The sequence below is a fragment of the Struthio camelus genome, chromosome 5, assembly GCF_040807025.1.
Source record: "Struthio camelus isolate bStrCam1 chromosome 5, bStrCam1.hap1, whole genome shotgun sequence".
Classification (NCBI taxonomy): domain Eukaryota; kingdom Metazoa; phylum Chordata; class Aves; order Struthioniformes; family Struthionidae; genus Struthio; species Struthio camelus.
In genome coordinates, this window is record NC_090946.1 from 16,071,505 (window position 1) to 16,093,817 (window position 22,313).

At 52.8% G+C, this 22,313-nt stretch overlaps 1 protein-coding gene across 9 annotated transcripts in view; it reads right to left on the bottom strand.

Moving 5' to 3' along the window:
• The window catches only part of SLC25A22 (solute carrier family 25 member 22), a 43,051-nt gene that overhangs the window by 13,950 nt on the left and 6,788 nt on the right, over window positions 1-22,313 (bottom strand). For 3 of the 9 annotated variants that reach the window (XM_068944720.1, XM_068944719.1, XM_068944722.1), the window contains 3 exons: window positions 10,481-10,600; window positions 5,778-5,903; window positions 1,305-1,360 (listed from right to left, as the gene is read on the bottom strand). In XM_068944720.1, the coding sequence (XP_068800821.1) occupies window positions 1,305-1,360; window positions 5,778-5,903; window positions 10,481-10,500 (202 nt within the window). In that variant the 5' untranslated portion in view covers window positions 10,501-10,600. Of the gene's footprint in view, window positions 1-1,304; window positions 1,361-5,777; window positions 5,904-10,480; window positions 10,601-15,163; window positions 15,268-16,147; window positions 16,355-20,753; window positions 20,807-21,027; window positions 21,456-21,714; window positions 21,802-22,313 lie in introns of those variants that run through there. The other 6 variants (XM_068944724.1, XM_068944726.1, XM_068944718.1 and 3 more) reach the window with 6 other exon arrangements.

A 22,313-nucleotide genomic window follows, 5' to 3' on the forward strand; every position in this document is an offset into this window, starting at 1 on the left:
GCTGTGAGCACTGAGATGGAGCCTGTCAGGGTTTTCCTCAGGGTAATTGCCTTGTCTGCTCCCAGGAGAGCCAGCGCGGAGCAGCCAATCCATCCCCAGCATTCACCTCACTCCCCTAAAACGCCCACCAGCAAACTGGGCAGGAGATGCTGCCTCAGCCGCCAGCGCGCGCTCCCGCGAGAGCCAGCCCCAGTGGCCGCGTTCCCGCGGAGGCCCTGGCAGGAGACGCTGCCAGCGCCTGAGCTCCCGCAGCTCCGGCCTCCCACTTGAAAAGGAAGCGAGGACTCATTTAATCACAGTCCTTTAATCAGACTTTCTCAGTGAATGAACGCCACAAATAACGCTATCTGAACACTTCAGAGATTAAAACTGTATATTCAGGCAATTGTATACCAATATATAAAAAGAACCAGAGGCCAAGTGTCAGCTAAACCAGCCGGACTCTGCTGAAGGCCAAGAAGTGCTTCCATGTTTTCCACCATTACAAGAACAATCAGAATTTGGCCTGCTATTCTTCTGTCTTTATGAGCTTCCAAGGATTTTGTGTTTTAAGCTAGAAAAGGTGTCATGTCAACTGAGGAACTCCCTGCTGCAAGAGACATCACGAGGCCAGGAGCTTTACTGTAGGTTAGTACACAGCTATAAAGCAGCTGGAAGTCCAACATGAGCCAACCCTGATTTTTTTTGTCAGCCCCAAGGGAATTTTTTTCTGTGAAAGGGTTTTTTGTTTTGCTTTCCCCCTCCCCCCTTCCTCAAAGTAGCTTGTCTTAATACTTGCACAAAGCTTTGATGAGCGCTTGAGCTAGCCAATTTTGGAGGCAAGCTACCAACTAGATGGGGCAGTAGGCCTGACCACGGTGGCAGTTCACATGGGCTTTGACATAAATTCAATCAACCACAAAGTGCGGCACATCATAAGGTTTTCCGCTGCCCCTCTGATAAAAGTTACCGTGTCCAGGATGGGAGAAACACGCACAGACCTGAAACAAGTCCAGCAGCTTCGTTTAAACTGCCAGTAACAATAGACTTAAGTAAACCGCAAGGTTTATCACCAAAACAGCCGTGAGGAGGGCTCAAGCCCTTGATGGAAGAGAGCTGAGCAGACACCTGGCACAGAGGAGTTTATTTTCAGAAACTGCCACAGCTAGATACACTGCAGCACCTCCGTCAACATCCTGTGGGTCTAGGATATTACTCTATCAGGCAGAGAACTCGGGTTTTCTTTCTGCTTACGCAGTCAGTGCTTCCAAAGCAAAAGTCAAGCAAAGCCAGATGAGCATGGTGCCTGACTCAACTTTACTTACCCCTGTACATGCCGAAGTAGCCTTCTGAGCGGATCGTTTTAATGAGGCAGTCAGACCTGCAAACCAGAGAGAGAGAGAGAGATAAATCACCGGAGCTCAAAGGTGGGTGGGAGCAGAGAAAACAAAACAAAGCTCTTGGAGGGGTTTTCATTTACAATCTGTCAGCAAAACCCTGAGCCGAGAAGGGAACAGCGTCAGCTGCTCAAAGTGCCATTGTTCGGGCTCGAGTCTGATTTCAGCCCCTAATTCACCAGGGCTTTGAAACCCCTGGCTCACCCCACACCCGCTCTGTCCGCTTTCTAGAAATACAAAAGGGAAAAATGTTACTGCGAGGGCTGTTTATCCAGGGTCCCCTGTGGCAAATGCACACGGGATGCTCTAACAATCATATTCCCATGTGCGTGTATTTAAATCTGGCTCTGCGGGGCGGGAGGGGACCAGGAGGCACAAAACTCCAAAACGCTTGACTTACTCCATGAAATTTGACATAAGGCACACAAACACTAGCTGACCTGAACACTCAGTCATCCGTGACCTCCTACTAAGATTAAGCGCGCTTGATTTTAACGCACTGACTCCCACTGCAGTCAACAAGCGCGGTCGCCCTGGGGAGGGAGCGCCCGAGGGGAGACCCGTCACCTTCTTTGTTCTTAACTATATTTAGTTTAAATTGGAAAACTCTGCAGAGCGCCGGAATCGCTCCAAGCCCTTCGAACACACACTTCTGACGAAGGCGGATCTGCAGTTCAGGACGGCAGCGCGGATGCCTGGGCCAAGATCCTCTCGCCAGACCCTGCAGGAAGCCTGCCCGCTGCCGAGGGGTTGCTCCACAGGTTTTTGGAAGGGGCAAGTGCTTCCCATGGCAGGAGGGGAGGGGAGGGGTGCACATGCATGCATGTGTACGTAATTAAGGAACAAAAGGCTCTTTTAAGTAGAAATAAGGGCAGTGTAGCTGATTAGAACAAGAATACAATTCGGAGAGATGTGGCAACCTGTAAGGAGAAATCTTCCTCTCTGCTTTGTAAAAACGCTGAGGTGGGAGAGGAGGAAATACAGCTTTCTTGCAAGGGCTTTTTGGCCAAGCAGGGTTTCTCAAGGGGAACCTATATTACTCACAACATCCGTGTCTCTGTGCCAGGACACCCCAACTTTTGGCAGCCTGGCTTTCACACACTCCAGCACAGCTCCTGTGGCTAGCACGTACCTATCTCTTTCTCGGGTACTCTTGGTGTCTTCCCCTTGTCTGTTGGGGCAGGACACAGGATGGCCCGATGTTATCTGGAGGTTGTTACCACCATCATGTCCTTATCTCTGCAGGCCCTCAAAAGACTGCCCTCTTTCATCCATCATGGACTTATCCCCACCAAGCTCACTTTCCCTACAGCTGCTGCCAACATCAGAGCAGCATCTTCTGCAGGGCTTGTTGATTTTCAGGCTTTGTCTCAGGTTCCTAGGAGGAGTCAGCTCAAAAACACTGGGTAAATCCCCCATATTCCTCAACAGTGTCTCATCACACAGCCCAGCCAGGCTCCGTTCTGCTACGGAGCAGATCTGCACTTGCTTGCGGGAGATTAAAAGCCTCCCTCACGCTGAGCCCCCTCGCAGAGCTGAGGCATCCTAGTGTGTGGTCCCAGGGTCAGGGCCAACAAATCCCCCGTCCCGCTTCAATGCCTCAGGACTGCTGCATTCGTCGCTGGCCACTCGTTAGCAGGCAGGTCAGGGAAGAGACGCGAACCGCAACAGCGGCAGGAGTGGGGCTCAACAAAGGCCAGACACCAGGTGAGGCAGGAGGCCACATCCTGACAGTACACCCAGGCAACACAGGGAGCAGAGCGCTGTAAGTGTCAAGGTTGGCACCAGGCTGCTGTGGCAGGCCATGGACTACAACCTAAACTTGTACATAACTACATGTCACCAGCTAGAACAAGGAGGCTCAATGACTAAAACCATCAACGTACTACTACTGAACAAGAAGGTAGGACAGGACACAGGTCCTTTTCAGTCCCGGCCCCTTCTCCCCACCTCAATGTTATCAGTGCTCTTGGAAAACTAAGGCTTGTCTCTGGTTTCTAAAATAAATCATCTTCCGATCCCAGACAGCAGACAAAACAGGGAGGAGCAGCTGATACGCCAGAGGGTGCTGCCATTCAGAGGGACCTTGAGAAGCTGGAGAAATGGGCAGAGAGGAACATTAAGTAAAATGCAGGGAAGTGCCAAGACCTCGACCTGGGGAGGAACAACCCCAAGCACCAGTACAGGCTGGGGGCTGAGCCCCTGGAGAGCAGCTCTGCAGGGAGGGAGCTGGGACTCCTGGTGGACACCAAGTTGACCAGCAATGTGCCCTCGTGGCAAAGGAGGCCAGCGGTATCCTGGCTGCATTAGGCAGAGGGTTGCCAGCAGATGGAGGGGCACAATCCTCCCCCTTTACTCAGCCCTGGTGAGACCCATCTGGAGTGGTAGGTCTAGTTCTGGGCTACCCAAAACAAGAGAGAGACATGAACCTGCTGGAGCGAGTCTAGTGAATGACCACTAAGATGATGGAGGGACTGGAGCATCTCTCATATGAGGAGAGGCTGAGAGAGCTGGGAACGCTCAGGGGGATCCTATCAGTGTTTATAAATATCTGATGGGAGGGCGTAAAGGGACGAGGCCAGACTCTCCTCAGTGGTGCCCAGTGACAGAACGAGAAGAAATGGGCACAAACTGAAACACAGGAAATTTTGCTTGAACACAAGAAAACACTTCTTCACTGTGTGAGGGGCTGAACAGTGGAACAGGTTGCCTGGAGAGGTTGTGGAGTCTCCCTCCTTGGAGATATTTAAAACCCAACTGGACACGATCCTGGGCAACCTACTCTAGCTGACCTTGCTTAAGCAGGGGGTTTGGACTAAATGACCTCCAGAGGTCCCTTCCAGCCACAACTATTCTGCCATTCAGTGACTTAGTGGTAGGAGCTCTCAACCACTGCTGCAGTGGAGAGAAAAGCAGTGCAGGAAAGAGGCTGCTGAAGGACCATCGTTACCCTTGTAGCTCAGCTCCTGGCCTGAGCTCCTCCTCAGCTACCACTCACAGTGGCTGGGCTCACTGCACCTACAAGGGCAAACAAATCACTATCCAAAGAATCAGCAGCATTTCATAGGTCTCCTCCAGTTTCAAGCAGGTCCCAAAGCTGTCTGCAGCAGAACATCCCTCTGCATAGCTCAGTGGAACCTCATCCCACCTTTCCTACCCAATGCAAGCTTTGCCAACAGTGCTAAACCTAAGCCCATTAAAGAAGCATTCCTCTTCACGGTGTCCGCTTCCTTGCTTCATAGGTGAATGCAGAAGGCAAAGAGCTATCTTTCTGTGCGTGCATGCATGCAGGCACATTTCTACCTTTTAAAGGCAGTTCCATGTATTTTGCTAACAAAATGAGTTATCTGCAAGGCTCTCTTCTGTGCAGATCTAGCCCTGGGGATAGTGTTTCTATAGGAACTCAGCGAGTCTCTCCAACCATCTCTTGCACATCTACTGATTATTTTGCACCTCTCACGTACAACACCACTGTCCCTGTAGTATTGTGGAAGTACACACTGAGGGAAGAGCGGTGAATAAACACTCACAGCCCTTACAGGCAAAAAGGAAGAACCATTCAGGGACACACTGAACTTCTTGCCCTTTTCCCAGTGAGATTACATCACCCACAGCCACCACAGAACTGGCCGACAGCAGCTGTAGACACATTGCCAGGCATGTCTCTGTTCTAGCTCTAGCCAGAGCTCTGGCCTCCACCTGAGATTATCTTTAAGTGATGCTACCTGAGAGCTCCAGTCTCCCCAATGTCTTATGCTAGGCACCGTACCTACTCTGACAGCAGACACGCAGCCCTACGCATCTCTCAAGTCACAGGTGAATCTGGTGGGCTGGGTACATTTGTGCCTTCTTTTCACAGAGCTGGCAGCACATAATTTCTTGGACACAGGACTGATGGGGTAACTACAGTGCGCGCCAACCTGTGTTCCTTCAAAAGGCCTGCATGCAGTGCTCTAGACTAGGAATGGGCAATGGTTTCCTTTTTCTAAACTGATAAGGCAAAGGAAAGGATTGTTACCTCCAGTATGACAGTCATGGAAATGGAAGAGAGCCAGAAATTCCCTCCTGCACCTGGCTGTGGCACAGCAGAGAACCAAGTCAGGCTCCTTGCGTTTTGGCCTGGAGCCCTCCTGCCCTTTTGACCAGTGCTGACAGCAGAGAACATGCTGCTCTCAAGCATGAGACAGAAGAATAAACGTGCCCTCAACAGAGGTCTCACCTGCTGGGCTCGGCAGTCTGAATAGCTGCTTTATTTGCTTTAGCACAGCTTGCTTCGAGCCCTGGCTTTCCCAGGGACAGCCCAGCTCCTAGAAACGCCAATCTCACCTGAACGAGGTAACAAGGCAGAAGGATTCCCCGGCGAGAGCCCCAAGGGAAGCTGCCTGTGCACGCGGTACTCACATGCTGGTGTACATCCGCTGGCCATTCTGCTGGTTCTGCAAGCGGGTTTTTGCCAAGTCAATGGGAAATACACAGGTGACCCCGATGAGCCCAGCTATCCCTCCATTGATCAGCTTGGCAGGTAAACTGTAAGGGGACAAGACATACAAAATCAGATGTCTTAGCACTTGGATAACTTTAGGTGAGCAGAAGAGGAAACAACACTGCCCTTTTATGATGAAAAAACTAACACACTGCTCTGCAACAACACTGCCCATCCCCAGCACGCAGGGCAAAGCTCAGCCCTCGCTGCACGTACAGAGGAGGAGGGGAGAGGCACAGAGCGGCAGGAGACACCGCTGCTCAGGCGAGCGGGGGCCAGCCAGCTGAGCCACGCATCGCTGGCAGCGAAGCCAAATCCTGCCTCCCCACTGCCCTGATATTGAGGCAGGAAAAAGTATCCTGTAACCACTTCCTCCTTCCAGCCATGAAGGGGAAGAGGGACCACGTGAACAAGGCAAGAGGCTGGGGCTTGAAGAGCTGTGCTTCATCCGCAGCTCTACCACAAACACTCTGCGTGATCCCCGAGTCCGGCACTTGGCTCCTTTACACCTCGGCTGCCTCCTGGGAAAGGCAGGCGACAAGCTGTCAGGATTTGGTCTTGTCCCTCGTCTCAGGGATGCCTGCGAAAGCTCAGAGCCACTGGCAGGTGGGACAAAACCACCCCTCCAGCCCTTCCCCGGGCAGCCTCCGCCTCTGCTCCCTTTCAGCCGTGGGGCAGAGCCAACCCCACACTGCTCTCATGGTGCCCAGAGACCTGCGGAGCGAGAAACCCTGCAAGCAGTAGTGGGAGACAGCTGGGATTAGTTTTGGGAAGAAGAAAGGGACGAGGTCCTGGTAAAACCCTGACCTGACCCAGGAGAAACAGGGTCCACAAAGAGAGCTGGGCCCTCGGCGACAAGGTGCACAGGGCCAAGTTTAGAAAATCTGTTTGTTCCAGCCCTAAATTCATGAAGTCTAGCATCAGAGCCAAACGACAGAGAGTCAGGAACTGAAAGCTCCCCAGGACCCAAGGGTCTCTGTAGTCTCTAGGGGAGAAAAGACAGTGCTGGACCATCTACTGCGTGGACAGACTTCACTTAGGGCCTCATGGCATCCCAGCCAGCAGGGCTGCAGGCCAACGCTTTTCAGCACTGCAATCAGATATGCTCCTAACTGGCGGTCCGCAACATGCCAGCCACTAGCATTGCGTGGGAGGGAGCGGAGCAGAAGCGCTCAGCTGGCAGCCGAGGCGAGGAGCCGCTTCCTGCCCTGCTCCCAGACCCACGGCCCAGGGCACAGCACATGCGAGCTGACGCCCCAGCGAAATCACGGGGCTGGCAGCCTGCGCAGCCACGGCAGGCAGGCTGAGCGCACGCAGACGCGGAGACGTGAGCTCATACCCATCGGGGAAAATCAAAGCCTGGAACGCGCTCCAAAACATAGGGCTTTTTCCATCCACCTTTCTGTTCCCACAGGGAATTCTTGGAATCTGCAAATGGCACTGAGCTAAAGCCGGACCAGCGAAACGCAAGCTCCCAGCAAATTCAATTGCGCCAAGCATCCAGCATTTACATGCTCGATAAACCACCACGCACAGAGACAAAGGAAGCCTGTTTGAGTCAGCTCCCTCCAATAAAGCCCAGGCTATGGTTCCCTGCACACAGGACACGTCGGATATTAAACCGACGGCTGACGGCCATCCTAGACCGCAGCTGGGCGAGCGGGCTACAGCAGGACCACAGGATTGCCCGCGAGGCTGAGCCCTGCTGTCGGGGACCCGGCACGCTCCCTGCCACGACGGCGAGATGGGGGCACAGCCTAGAACATCCGCTGGAAAAAGCAAGGCTGGCCACGATGCAGCGGGCTGGGGCCCTGCAAACGCTGTCCCTACAGAGGCGTTCCCGCGCTCTGCGATGAGGGCAGACAGCAGAGAGGATCGATAACTGGCCGTGCAGAAAGGGCTGCCTCTGCTCCAGGCCTGATGGAAACGCAGGGTGTGAAGACTCAGGGTTACAAACGGAGATCTGTCTCGGGGAAGCAGAGAAGAGGGGGGTGGGGGGGAGAAAAGAAGAGATAGAAAGAAAAAAAAAACAAAAACAAAAACACTTTCCCGTAAGTGCAAAGAGAGAACTTGACACTCCAGGAAATTCCCTGCAGCCTCCGTTCGCAGGCAGCCCGAGCCGCTTCCTCCTCAAGGCCCACGCTGATACAGCGTGCGCATGCAGCCCCGGGGCTGGCACGGCTAGGAGAAGCGATGCCAAGGCTGGGCAGGCAGACCCAAGCTCAGCTCAGATTCAGAAGCGAGATGGTGCTGACAGAGATTCAAATTAAGTGCAGCACATCAGAAAGTCATGCCCGAATTAGTGTATTAGCTCAGAGCTGTGCCACGCTCCAAGGTCTCACCCACTCGAGGCTCTGCTGCCTTGGGGATCTCTGCACCACAGACTGAGAAGGGAAAACAGATGTGCTTGAGAACTCCCACGCTCATTTTATCTCAGGGCAAGAGAAAAGTTCAGCAAATAGTAGGCTTCATATCACAGCTCTCTTCTCATCTAACCCACAGTCCAACTGAATGCTGAGGCTAGAGACCGAGTGAAGGTTACGTCAAGAGGGAGACATCCCTGGAAAGGATGATATTTCAAATGGAGTTCAGCCAGCGCACGGTGTCTGTGCAGACAATGCAAGATGGGATCTCACCAGCTCGCCCAAATTCAACTCCAAAGTCACCACTGGCAGGTCACAGACTGCAAGTCACAAATGCCACCAGGGTCCCTTTCCGGTCTCACCACTGCCACAGCTTCTCCGTGTGTCCCCAAAACACCTGGGGCAGGCAGACGCTTGCCTCTCTCTACTTGTTCCAACAGCGTTTACATCAAGTGGGAGCAAGACAGATTCACAGCAAACATGTTGCCTGCTAGCAAAAGATTCCCTGATTTCAGCGCAGACCCCAACAAGAAAGGGGAATAGTCTGATGTGTCTGGGCAAGCCCAAAAACCTGGGGCAAAATGGGCTGCAGAGAGCCTCTCAATCTGTGGATGAGAAATCCTTGCTTAACGCTCCCACTGCATCCAAATCCAACAATTCAGGTTCCCCCACGAGCACTGCAGAGAGACTAGTACAGACAGATAACGGGGCAGTATCTGGGGAACAGCTCTCCTCGCACTCAGATGAGGTTACACAGGCAGAACTGTAGAAATGTGATGCTCTTGATCTCACCTTGCAGCAAACTACTGCTGTGGATTTTAGTTTTTTGGTTTCAGTCTCATTTTGCTAAGGGATGACAGACACAGGCTAGCACACAAATACAGCCACTTGCTCAGTTTTATGCCAGAAGGGCTAGAAAGACATCCCAACTCTCCTTAGGCTCCTCCTCAGCCCTTTAACCAGCCTCCGTAGCCAGCAGGCTCCTGTTCACACTGCCAAAAGCACACTGGAAGGTCTAGAGGAGATCTTGGAGGACACCTCCTCTGCCTCAAAATACCAGGCTCCTGGCTCCCTCCGACTTCAAACAGCCATGGCTATCGGGGACCTGCATCTGTTGGGCTTCGCGGAGGTGAATCTCAGCGCACGCTTTGGTGGTATAACAGAACAGTGCCAAGTGCTCCTGAAATCACGTAACTGATGACAGGCAAATCTAGGCACATAAACACTCTGCAATGCTATCTTGTTATCAGTGCGGCTCAGGACAGCTTTCCCTCCCAGAAGGGAGAGGGGTGGGGTAGGGGTGGGAGGGGAGAAAACACACACAAGTTGTGGCAAACCCTGAGAAGGGGCAGCCCTCTTCCCTGTAGCATTCAAGCATTGCTAAATCCTGGCCCTCTGTCACCAGGTATCAGTCACCCACTGACCTAGGACACCTGCTTACCTCCTGCCCTGAGTTGGTAATGTGGGAAGGTAGGTGTTAGGAGAGGGACACAGAAAAATAGGAATATCAAGGCACGTAAGGGTCATTATCTGGAGCAACTTCACAAGCAGCAGGAAGTTAAACTCACATGCAGGACTGCAGATCTGGCACAGCTCCTAGGAAGCTAAGGGCGCTGTGTTGGCAGCGTCTTTTCTAAAAGGACATCCCAGTTCACTCCCAGGGAGAGCTCAAACCCAGCCTTTACATGTGCCAAGACCAAGGCTCTTAAATTCCTGCTGTGCACTTAAGTGTCGCCAACTATTTTAAACTTGGCAACGGCCACACGCTGGTACTTCATGTTCCTACAATCACTCAAGCCATCAATGGCTTTAGGAGAGGGGCACAAGGATGCATCTATGTGGAGTTTGTAATTAAAAGCACCAGATCCTCAGCTGGTCAAAGAGCTGGCTTTGCTCCCTCGAGGTCAGCAAGCTGAAGTCAGCAGGTCAACCTGACCTTTGATGGGTGAAGCAAAAAGGAACTCTGTCATGCAGGGGAGAAAGCAAAGGGAAGAAAGAAACAAGCAGTGAGAAGGAAGAGCTGAAGAAAACAGAGACGTGACAGCAGGAGGAAGACGTAAAACAAGAGGAGAGAAGCGAAAACTAAAAAAAGCAGTTGAGAAAGGAGCAAAGAAGGAATTGGAGCCTTTTATAGCCAGAAGAGATGATCAAGTCATCTCATCCAGCCTCCTGTATCACAAAAGGGATTGAGTTTGAAAGACTAGAAAAGAAAAATCTAAAGCAAAACAAACAATTCAACAATTAAAAAAAAAAGTTACCTGATCTGTTTATCAGCCATTTAATTCAAACTTGATCTTGTTATGAAATGGGTTTGTTCCTTACGGTTGTTCCTTAACTTCTTCTTCAGTCACTGCTTCTTAAAGGTTCAGAGTTTCTTCCTGGGAAGGGGAGACCAAGGAGACAAAGTTGAGAACTAGCCACGTGCACTTTCCTGAAGCTCAGATCCTTTTGGGTAGGCTGCGGAAAAAGTGACTCAGAAGAGCACCTGGTCTCCTTGGACTGAGACAGCATCTGCTGACTGAGCTCCTGAGGGAGCTGTGTGTGTGTGTGTACATATATGTATGTATATATACACACACATCTATATATATGTATAAAAATATAAATATATATAAATACACACGTATAAAAACATATATCTCCTGGCTCCAACAGGGATGACTGGCCAGAAGCTGTGTTCAGGCACCCGATTCAGAGAGGAACGCGGGTTAGTCGCACAGTCTCGCTCTGACTTTTAAGAGAAACGGACCTTCCCAAAGAGGCCGTCTCACTGCTCCGGAGGGAAGAGCAGCCCTGGAGCAGGCAAGCTCCATCTGCACGTGAGGACAGGCAGCAGCACGGCAGCACACGAGCTCTGCGTGGCACCGGGCACAGCAGTACCGTCCACAGCCTCTCATTTCCAACCCAAATGGACAGCCCATGCCCAGGCTTACGCCAACGTGATCTTTTAAATAACGCCTCGCCCTCCCCAGTATATCTATGCGACTTTGCACTTTGCAACGTTCCTTGCGTTCGGTGCCTGCTGGCACGCTACCAAAGTTACAAGACTGTAGGAAACAGTTCTCTTGAAGACTCATAATGACTACTTATTTTAAGGAGAGCTGGCAGCAGTCCTGCAGCTGCTCTCCGCAGCGTCCCTCCCTAGCTGCCACCTGGGTGGTGAGCCAGGAGAGGAGGAAATCCCTTTGCCCTTTGCCTCAGGAATGAAATTTGCCCCCTGACTGCAGAAGCTTTCCGGTTCAGCAAGGCGGCTTTCAGGCTTCTGCTCCTGGATTAAGCGGGACTAAACCTTCCTTTGCACTTGGATTCCCAGATTCAGGCAAAGCCGGAAGAGCCCAGTGTGCTGACCTTGCTAAGGATGGGCTCCTTTCCAAAACGTACCCCCAAGCTCCCCAGCTACACCATACTACACACCTCCCTTTCCTTGCGTGACCCCTTACAGACAGTTTCTTACCTGCTCTTGAGTAAACTGAGGAAGCACGCCTTAAAAATCTCTAGGGATCAGCTAGGGTCCTGCCTGCACTTTCTAAGTGGGGGGGAAGGGGAAAAAAAAAAAAAAAAATCGCATAAACCTTTCTCTGCATGTGTTTTCAGATGCACGTCCACAAGAGTAGTTTGTTTCTCCATCAATTTTATCAGATTAATACCCAAATATAAAAACACACACACGAATACAGACAGAGCAGCGAGACCAGCTATTGCTTTAAGCCTGTAAACCCGGCATGCACAAGCCCTGAACCACAAAAACTCACTTGATAACATCTCTACCCTGAATAGGATATTTGTGTTTACTGATGCAGCAACTCTGGACAAAAACTCCGCACAGAGCAGTCCTCATGGCCTGTCCCCGGCATCCCAAGATATCGACTGCCTCGCTGCCGCGCACCCAGACCTGGCCAGGGAACAGGCTGCACGGCCACTAGACGCCACCACTCATATCAACTCCTCTAACAGAGGTAACTCAGCAAGCAGGTGAGCAAGGGCAAGGAAGCGGGACGACCGTTTCATGGAGGACACGGCTACTTGATAAACGTTTACACAGCACCTAGCAGGGCAGAGGCCTGAACGCTCATAGCCTGGGGACATCAATGCATTCAGGGATTTTAGCGCGCTGAAGCGGAAAGGCGATTTGAGCTCTGTTGAGACTGAGCTCCAGCAGATGACCGGGTGCAAAACAAACCCAAAGCCCCCGCAAATGCCACCTGAGCACTTCGCTGGGAACTACCAAGTTCCTCGAGTCCTTCAAAAACCAGTGCCGGATGAAGCCTCAGGTGCCCTGGCTGGGAAGATCCTCACCCGACCCCAGTCCCTCCCAGGGCAGGAAGATGACTACTCTTTTCCTATGGTCTGAGAGGGCGAAAAACACAAGCTGGGAAGAGAACACTGATAATTTTGTAGGATATTTAAAAAAACAACCCCAGAACAACACTACGCATTTATCCTAGAAAGGAAAGAGATTAGGCGGGGAGACTGAAGAACATCCTCCCACGAACACAGTGCTCTCTGGAGCCAAAAAATGCAAACAAGAGCGGTCAAGCAACGCTTCTGCAGCCAAACAGGTTCAAGACTCGCACATCTCAAAAGTCTCTGTATTAGGGCCATGCGGACAAGGGCACTGCTGGGATGGGGACCCTCCATGGCAGGAGTAACGGAGGAGTCTGGAGGAAACTGGTAATGGGGTAGGGGCAAGAAAAGTCAAGAAACACCGGAGGCCTTCCCTAAAGCAGGAGAGACTGGGAAGCCCTAGCAGAAGGGGGTTCCTAAATCGTACAAGCTGTAATTAAGAGAGCAAGAGCTGCAGAGGCAATGAATTATGTGGCATTAATTCCTTCCTAGAGCGCTGTTAACACAGCGAGGCATGGATTAATGCCCCATTACCCACACGCCAGGATCTCCCTTCAACATTTATTAAAATGATGGAGCAAATTAGTTTTAGGATGACGTGTGAGGGGACTCGCACCCTAACAATGAATTATCCTTTTCTTTCTTCCCTACGAGGTTTCACAGCAAGAATCAAGCTCTGGAGGAGATGCCCAGCAAGACAGGTCAGAGCCAGAGCCTGTAACCCTACTAATATCTTGTGCTGGATGCATCCAGTCCATTGGCCCTCTGCTCAGCCCTACCGAGTCAAAGGACTTTCCCGGCCTGTTTGGGAGGATGCTCCAAAATAAAACTGGCACTTTGCTTTGCCTCAGCCCTTCCAAAGCCTCCTCAAGCCAAGCTCTCCCCTCTCCCAGCCACCCAGCTCCCAAATAACAAGGCCCAGAGAGCGAGCCAGCATATCTGGCCACCTCAGTGGGTACCACATCCAGCTTCGGATGGGTCTTGTCCTCGCAACTTCCACCACTGGCAAAACGGTCCTATTTTGCTCCCCATCCTTGTCCACACACTCCCATGCAGCTACCTTACCCGGGCTGTCTCTTCCCCACCTGTAAGGAGGTTTTCCTCAGGATGACCAACCTTTGCGTACCTCCAACCGGCCACGGTACTAACCAGCTAGGGGCACCGGGCTGGACTATTAACCTTTGTTTCTCTTTGCTTTATCACCTGAAGGAAAAGCACTTATCAGAGAATTACAGCCCCTTCTGGGGCATGGACCAGGCGCGCACAGTCCCACCAAGCATGCCGTTTGCACAGCAAGCAAGGCCAGGGAGTGAGGCAAAAACAGTCTAAGGGTATCTTTGCTCATCTCCAATGCCTTCGCTGTGCACTGAAGAACTGCCCCGGTTTGGGTAAAGGAGGAGTCCAAACTCAGGTGTCCCTGTCCCCACTTGCCCCTGGGCCCTGTGCAGGCCCTACTGCTCCATCAGACACATGCTCCGGGTATGCAGAGAGCCCCCGTGAGACCCACCGTTGTACAGACACCATTTTGGAGGATTTTTAGATCCATCTGTCCTGATTGCTGCAAGGACATTCACTGTGCACCAGCACTCAACAGCAACACCACCCTCCACCTGAACGGGTGACACATTTGGCTTCACCCACAACCCTTTGTACCTTTGCACACATAAGCACTTGGGAAGGAATTTCCCTCTGCTTTCCCTTAGCTAGGGAAGGAAGAAAGCAACAGTCACTTCTCTGGGGCAGCTTGGCTGAGACATCTCAGGTATCACCGAAGCAAGAGCAAGCATCCTCTCTTCTGCGGTAGGAGGCTATATCCACGATTTCTCACGGCTTTCGGTATTCACACACACAGACCGGCTGTGCCTGGTGGGGAGCTGTTTGGCTCTCCTGGCTGGCCTTGTTGGCAAAAGGGGAGACCCAAAATGGTACAGTGAAACAGGGAAAGAATTAGGAGCCACTCGCACAGCAGGTAGTCACTGGAGTCAGCTCCTTCCAGAGCTCCCATCCGGCCCTAAAAAGCCTAGGACTAATGCATGGATGCCACGAGTCCCTCTTCCTGTGCATTTAGGGGCAGCTACATAGACCAAAACGCGAGTTTTGGTCAGCAACCCTCCTCACCTGCGGCACTGACATAGTTTGGGTGGAAATACCGGTGCTCAACATCGCCACAAGCCAAGTCTTCTGCCCTGTGTCACCCCTCTCATTTCCAGGCTACTTCCTTGCCAGCAGCCCTGCGCTGACGGACAGAGCCCGAGGCTGGCACATGCTGGAACTGTCACCAAAAACAGATGTTCAAACTACCACATTCACTTGCAGATAAACGCACAAGGGGAAAATGGGACTCCCGTGCACAAATTTCCACGTGCCTTGAGAGCAGATGCAAATTCAGTACCTCAGCCAGAGAAGCCAACATCAAGAAACAGGGCTCCAGGCACCACCAGCATTTTCTCTCCCCCTTGGTGACTCAAACACAGCTTGCTGGGATGGGAGAAACCCTGCCGGAGCAGCGCAGCACCTTCCCATGCAGCACACGTGTTTCCCGAGCCACACGGCTTCCCCGGGCTTGCTGCTCTGGCACCAGGCACAAGGTCACCCACCTGCGGCAGCGGAAGGGAGCCCCCAGGCTGACCGTCCCTGCACGGGTTGGCCCGACGAAGCACCAAGCCCGGGGCAGTGGCCCCGCTCACCTCCGGCGCCTGGAAGGCCAAAGTCCCAGTGGGGAGGCGCTGCGTCGCCCGCCCGCCCCATTGGCCACGCACAGCGCGGAGGGGACGAACCCGGCACCCACACGGCTCGTAGGACGGCGGGGATGCTGAGCCACGGGAGCCTGTAGGCCCCTAGAGATGCAGCACAGCGCCCAGGATAAGGACATGCTACCGAGGCATTTGGCTTTGCAAACACATGAAGCGGCAGCAGAGTTTCACCTGGATGTCTGCAGAGAAGGAGGGGAAAAAGAAGGGGCCCAAAATCCCCGACCAGCAGCAAAGGCTCCTGACATCTCACTCCAGCTCTGCCACTGACTTGCCCTTCACCTTCAGACAGGATTTCCAACCACGACTTGCAGTTTGAGGAATATCCTGCTCCCTTAACATTAGCCTTAGGGGGGGAAAAAAAAAGAGTCACGAACAAAAATAGTCTAAACGCCTTGATGCAGCTGCTTGCCTACTGCATCGTCTGCCCCCCCCCCCCGGACCAGTGTAGTTCCCCGCAGCAGTGTCCCAGGAAGGGAGCTCCCACTCAGGAGCTGCTAGTGATCTAGTCCAACCAACCCTCCCACCACGGGGCCAAGCGTCCCACAGCAGATCGGGGGCACCTCTGCCTCCCCAGATTCGCCTGCTGGCCGCGGTCACCGGCGCCTACTCGAAGCAAAGCTAAACGGAGCTGCCGAAGAGAGGGGACAGCCATTTCACTGCGCTTAGCGACCAACGCTCCTGGCTCCTGCCGTCTGAGCGGCCTTGGCTGAGCTGGGAAAAACCGGGCCAGCAGCTGTCTCCAAAGGAAGGATCGAGGTCTGCAGAGCAGCAGGTATTACCGGAAAGGGAGGGAGAAAAAACAGGGAAGGAGGTGGGGATGGCTCCTACCTCCAGGCAGCGGCAGCAGAAGGAACACACCCAATTTTCCCACGCTCTCCCCTTCAGGCTTGCCATCCTGGTCATGCAATGGGCTGGCCTTCCTTCCCAGTTCATTCAATTTTGCATGCTTTGCCAAGAAACCTTAAATGATAAGTCGAGACAGCGAGCACCTACCGGTATCCCTGTGAGAGCTAAGGCTTGGAGAAACACCTCCAAAAGGCACTGCAAACTGCAAGAGAAACGCCTTTCTGCCCAGGAGAACCTCCCTCTCTGGGATTGACAAAGCAAATGTTCCTCCCGTAGCCCGAGCAAGGCCAAACAGCCAGCGACTTGTTTAGATTTGTGTGGAAGCTGTTTGCTGCAGCACCGGCCGTCCGATTGCTTAACAGGGGGAGTCCTGCGGAGGCCTCTGCTTGCATCAGTACAGTCTCCTTCTCACACCACTCGGCTCTGCACAAGGACAGCTCAGGAAACGGAGTCTGGATCATGGGCCCCTAACACCAAATAACTCCCCAAACAGTTACCCGGGCACATACCACTCCTGCTGGGCAGTAAGGTTTGCAAAAGGTAACCCACCAGCCACCTAACTCCAAGCCACCTGCATTCAAGTCAGAGACGGAAAGACTGGAGGAGCAGGTCTGTGCCGACCCGGAATGAATGCCAGATGTTCCCTTAAAACTTTGCATGTCTTGGGAAACTGCCTCGGACCAAGAGGTGGAAAGCTGGCATTCGTCTTAAAGTAGGGCTTAGGTCTCAGCACTGCAGCAGCATCAAGAGGCCCCCGCACAGATCTGCGACCTTTTATGCTAGAGGCTGCCCAGACCTTTAGAGAAAGGCAGTCCCTGTCCTGAGGTTTTGCAGCCCAACTACGAGACTGGATGAGCAAGGACAGGCATGAGGGGAAGTGACTCACCCGGGGCTTGCACAGCAAGGCCGAGAGCTCTTGCTGTCCATGACATCACGGCTGCTGAGCTGAGAGGACCAGAGGGAAGACTGCAGAAGGACAAATGACCTTGCAGTCATCTCATTGAGTGCATGTAGCAGAGTCCTGCTCTGCAGAAGGACAACACATTAAAACACTCCTATAAGGAAGTGATCAGAACGCCTTTCCCGCCCCGTGGAGGGGGAGAAAAACAGCAAGTTTGAAAGTGCCCGCAGCACCCTGGCAAGGCTGAGCAGGAGCAAGGAAACCAATGGGAGCTATTAGAGTCCTTCCCATCTCAACCTGCCTCCAATCAAAAGTTCTTCGAGGTCTCAAGGAGGCAGTCAGCTCTCATGGACAAGACTCAAGAGACCTGGCTCCACTACTCTGCATATACAGCACATCAAGCCCAAGCATGCTAAAACCCTGATCCCCTTTGGTCCCTCTGAACGCTACTGCAACAGGAGCAACAAGCTTCCAAATTATGGAGGACTGTTCACGCACAAGCCCAGTATTGGCTCTCCGTGGCTTTTATAGGAACACTAGCAAGGAGACATAGGAGCCAGAGGGTTGAAAACCCTTTCCACAAGTCTCTTTCTGTAAAATCTTCAGTCATGTGGTGATACAAGGTTAGGGCACAACAGCAGCAGAAATTCAGGCCCAGCATTTTGCTTTAAAGTAGTGGTAGGCTCCAGCCTATGGTCTGCAATCACCCGCAAATCCACGCACCAGTTCATAGGCATCTGCAAAATAACTGCAGAACAACTAATTCATATGCAACATCATCAGCTATCTACATGAAATTCTAGAGAAAATGATAATTTAAATTAAGTTAATAAGGGCCTGTGTTACTTTGGAGCTGAAGAGCCAACGGTGGAAGCATAAGTTGACTGACAGACACTAGAGCAACCCAGACACACGATCATGGCGGTATTCAAGCAAGTCCGTAGCTCAAACATCTTCGGATGACATAAATGGGTGCATATTGCCTGTGATCCCCCCCTTCCTGAGATATCACGTCATCATACGGTGAGCTGGATCAGTTCAAACTAATTTTAAACCCATCCTACCCTGGATCTGTTCTCCATGCCAGTTTTAATGAAACTGCAGCTTAAGAGAAATGCAGCACTGGCTAGAGGAAGAGGACAGGTTAACAGAGAAGCTGGAGTTTGGCAGATGGGAGACAGGGCTGGGAGAGTGACCAGAAATTTGTATAAAACAAGTAAGAAAGAGCTTTTCCCTTTTCAATGTTCTGAAATGGCCTTGTACACAAAGAAAAGGCAGAACCAAAACCAACGGTGACAGCCAGCCAGACCAGCCCTTTGATCTGGAAGGACTTTCCACACATGGAGAAGCTAAATGGTGCAAATCACTCAGGTACTCTGCCAAGAGACTGACAGAAGAGAAAAAAAGCTTCCTTTCCCCCCTCTCCTCCTTCCTCCACCCCCACCCCCCGAGCTTAAAATAATCACCATGTACAAAGCCGTAATTAAAAAAAAAACCAACCAAGGAGCCCAAAGGAAAAACAAGGGTTGGATGTGAGCTCACTCAGTAGGAGCGAGGGAAACAGGGCTGAGCTGAGGTCTTGGGCCATGAAAGGGCCCATTCAGTCCCCATCAGCGACAAAAATAAGGCTCCTGGCTCTCAGCAGATTGCTCCCCTCTAAAAGAACGGGGCTTCCATGGCTCTGCTGGGAAGAATAAGCACCTCTTCCTGCCCGAATCGTGGCATTACCTCATCAGAGCGACACGCAAACACCCAGAGAGCTGCTCCCATTCGATGGATGGAAGCGGGTCCTTCTGGGATGGTGCCAGTTTGCAGTGGCCGAACCCAAGGCTGCAGAGGGGAAAGTTTCCCCTACGTTGTGTTCCTTCAAGGCAGATGTTGAACAAAACAAGTGCCAGAAACAGCCTCAACTTCACCTATTCCAGGGCTATAAATCAAGCTGCATCCCTTCCAGCCCAGCAGCCAGCAAGTGGCCTTCTGAGTCAGCTCAGACACACGGCTGCCCTGCTGCGCCGTACGGGAACGAGAGGGAAGGCAGACAAAGTCTTTGCATTAAACTCAGCCAGGTCAAGGCCATTCCCTCCTTCCCCAAACTCTTCTGAGCCAGGGAACGGAGTAGGGGGATCTCACCGGCAAAAAGTTTTCTTCAGCCAGACCCTTGCTGCAGCAAGTTCTCCCCCTCTTGGTGTGCACCGAGCGCCCAACAGCCACAAACCAGCAGCCTGCTCCAATCGCACACGGAAAGCCTCCAAACGACTGAGCCAAACGGTGCCCCTTCCTGGGGCAGAAAAAACTAACCACCTCTGGCCAGCATCCGATTTCTCCTGCCACTGCCTACACCAGGTCAGGGCTGCACATGGGTACCTCTGTACCAGCAGCTTCTCACCCCACTACGGCTACTACCTACCCAGGGCACGCCAGCACCGCCACGTGCACTGCGGCCAGCCCTGCTCACCACAATAATCCCCACATCGAGAGCCAGCAAACTAGGGGCTTTCCAAAACTGCAGTTTGGCCACCAAGGCAGTTTTGCTCACAAGACCTGGGAGAAGTGTTGGGCTTTCATGAAAATAGACTCTAAGGAAAGAGAAAGTTATCTGCTCCAACAGACCCTAAGGAAAGGGAAACAAAGTTATCTGCTCCAACCTGCTCCGCACAGACTCTTGTCCATCCTGTCACCCCACTGAGATCTCACGGAGTCCTTTACTCTTCCTACTGTGCCCTCCAGGAGGGCCAGATGCTTGGCTCACACAAGCCAGAACAGCTCCGCTGCCTCTGCTGGAGTCCGGGACTTGGTCCCCCGCCAGCTGCAATCAGAGGGCACATTATCACAGGCACACACACACTTCTGTGCAACGTCATGGGGTTTCCTTGCTCAGCTGCCTGGAACAGCCTAATCTTCTCAGTGATGCTCCCGCACAAGCTCATAATGACAGGAAACAGTTTCAGCCTTGATAGCCCAAGCTTAGGAGCAGAAACAGCAAGTGGAAACAGGAATAGGAGGGAGGGAAAGCGGGCTGGACATCTGCATCTTTGCCCCAGTATCCTGGGCTCACAGTCCACACCACGCCAGGGTGAGGGAGCACAAACTGGCATCCACCTTCAATACCTGCATCGTCTGGAAAGAATAAAAATAAAACAAAAAAACCCCCAAACAAACAGTGACAGATGTCCTGGTAATGTCCCACAGGACCTAGCTAAGTTCTGCATTTGGCATGACCCAGACTAGCAATACGCATGGAGGACTGTATTTCCGCAGAGAACGAAACTGCTTGCAACTATTTTTTGTCCTCTCACAAGATTCTTGCTCTTTCTCAGGCCGAATTATGAGCAGGGCCAAAATACAGCAGCCACTTTCAAAAGTCGGCTATTACCTCTGCCCAGAGGATTCACTGAGGGGGAATGAGAGAACCTAGCTCATAACCCTACCAAAGCTGAGTTCAAGCATTGACTGCTAAAGCTTATCTCCCCCTCCCCGGTCTGTGTCATACAGGATATCAGGCTGATTCATTCTATAGATCCCTTTCTGCCTGCAGCATAAAGCCTAGGAACTAGCCGGGCCTGGCCGCTCAGCGGACTTGCACTGAAAGCTTCCTTCCCTCTATTGTGCCTGCTGCTAATTCCCTTCACAGCCCTGCTCATTAATAAAAATGCAATGTAATAAAAAAAGAACCGCACACATGCATACCTTGCCCAAATTCCTTCAGTATTGGCTGATCCTGAGTCACCACTGGCGAATAACTGTTGCCACGCAATGAGGAGGACACGGTTATTAAATTAATAGGGGCTGCTTAACATGGCTACAAATATACACGAGTTCTTTGTGCCTTAGTGAATTAATAAGGCATGTGCTAATTACATTAATTCAGACAAGCCCAGCGCGCCCGGAGGGCAAAGGGAGAGAAGGGCACAACACACCCAGGCTCTTCTGCAGTAGCTGAGCAGGAGCGGAAGGTACTTGCCTTGACACGGCTTTAGGAGGCGCAGCGCGGGAGCGCGCGCTCCACGGCTAGCTCGGCCCAGCTACCTGGTGAACGTGCTACCTGGTTAACACGCTTTGCTCGGTTAGCCAGCCTTTGCTGCAATGATGGAGATGAGATGCCCTCTCCGAAGAGCCAGCTGGCTTATCCCTTCCAGCCTCCCTCCTCGCGGCGCCCAGCACGTGGCGAGCCCTCAGCTGACACCCTGCAGCCTGGGGAGCCGCGAGCGCCGCCGCGGCCCCGTGCAGCCTCCTCCCCTCGCCGCGGGGCCCACGTGGCGCCGCTACAAGCGGCCTCCCAGAGCAGCGCTGCCTGCTGCGCGTCAGCCAGCGCCCCGCTCCTCGCGCAGGCCCGGCTCCTGCGGGACCCCCGAGTTCGGCAGCCGCGCGAGGAAGCGGCGCTCACGCTGCAGCGCGAGCTTGACCTTGTTAGGCAATGCCAGCGGCTCTGAAAACCCATTTGGCAACGGGGGTAAGGGGGGTTACAGCGTTCACCTCCCACGTCAAAATAGGAAGGGACTCTTCAGAAAGGAGAGGAGGAAGGGAAAGACGGCAGCAGGGAGAAGCAGAAGGACGGCAGGAAAGAGCGAGGCTCAACGCTGGCAAGGTTCGGAGACGCTTGGAAAGGAGCCTCTCGTCCCCGCAGCCCAGAGGTAACCAGATCCCTCACCTCGGCCATGGCTGGAGAGGAGCCCTCCTCGGCGTCAGCCGCGCTCGCACTGCGCTGTGTCTGCTAGGCACTGCCGCCGCCTCCGGCCTGCGCGGGAGGGAGGGAGGGAGGGGAAGAGGAAGGGGAGAGGAAGTCGGTCATATTTCTTTGCATCTCCAAGGACACGTGCTCACAGAGCACTTTCTAAAGCCTGCGCGTGTTCCTGCAGACACTAGGGGACCGTGCCAGGGCAAAGCAAAAGACCTTTCCTCCCCTCTATCCCCGCTTTTTCTGACCCCACGTGCATCTGGCAGCACACAGGACTATTCCCAGGAGGCCTGAGAAGCAATCGCTGTTCTCCAGCGGCAAGGAGCATGACACGTGAATGGCAGAGTACTTTAAAGACGTGATGCCGAGTCCCCCCCCAAAGCTGATCTCCAGCCAGGCACCTGGAGAGATGCAGGGCTGCAGATGGGCATTCACGCAGAGCAGCTCATCCCATTAGCGGTGCTAATACAGGCTCCAACAGTCAGCAAAGAAGATGCAAATATCTTCATGAAGAAAACCATACTAGGGATTTTTAACCCCCAGAAAGTACTTCTCTCTCAGTCCACATGACT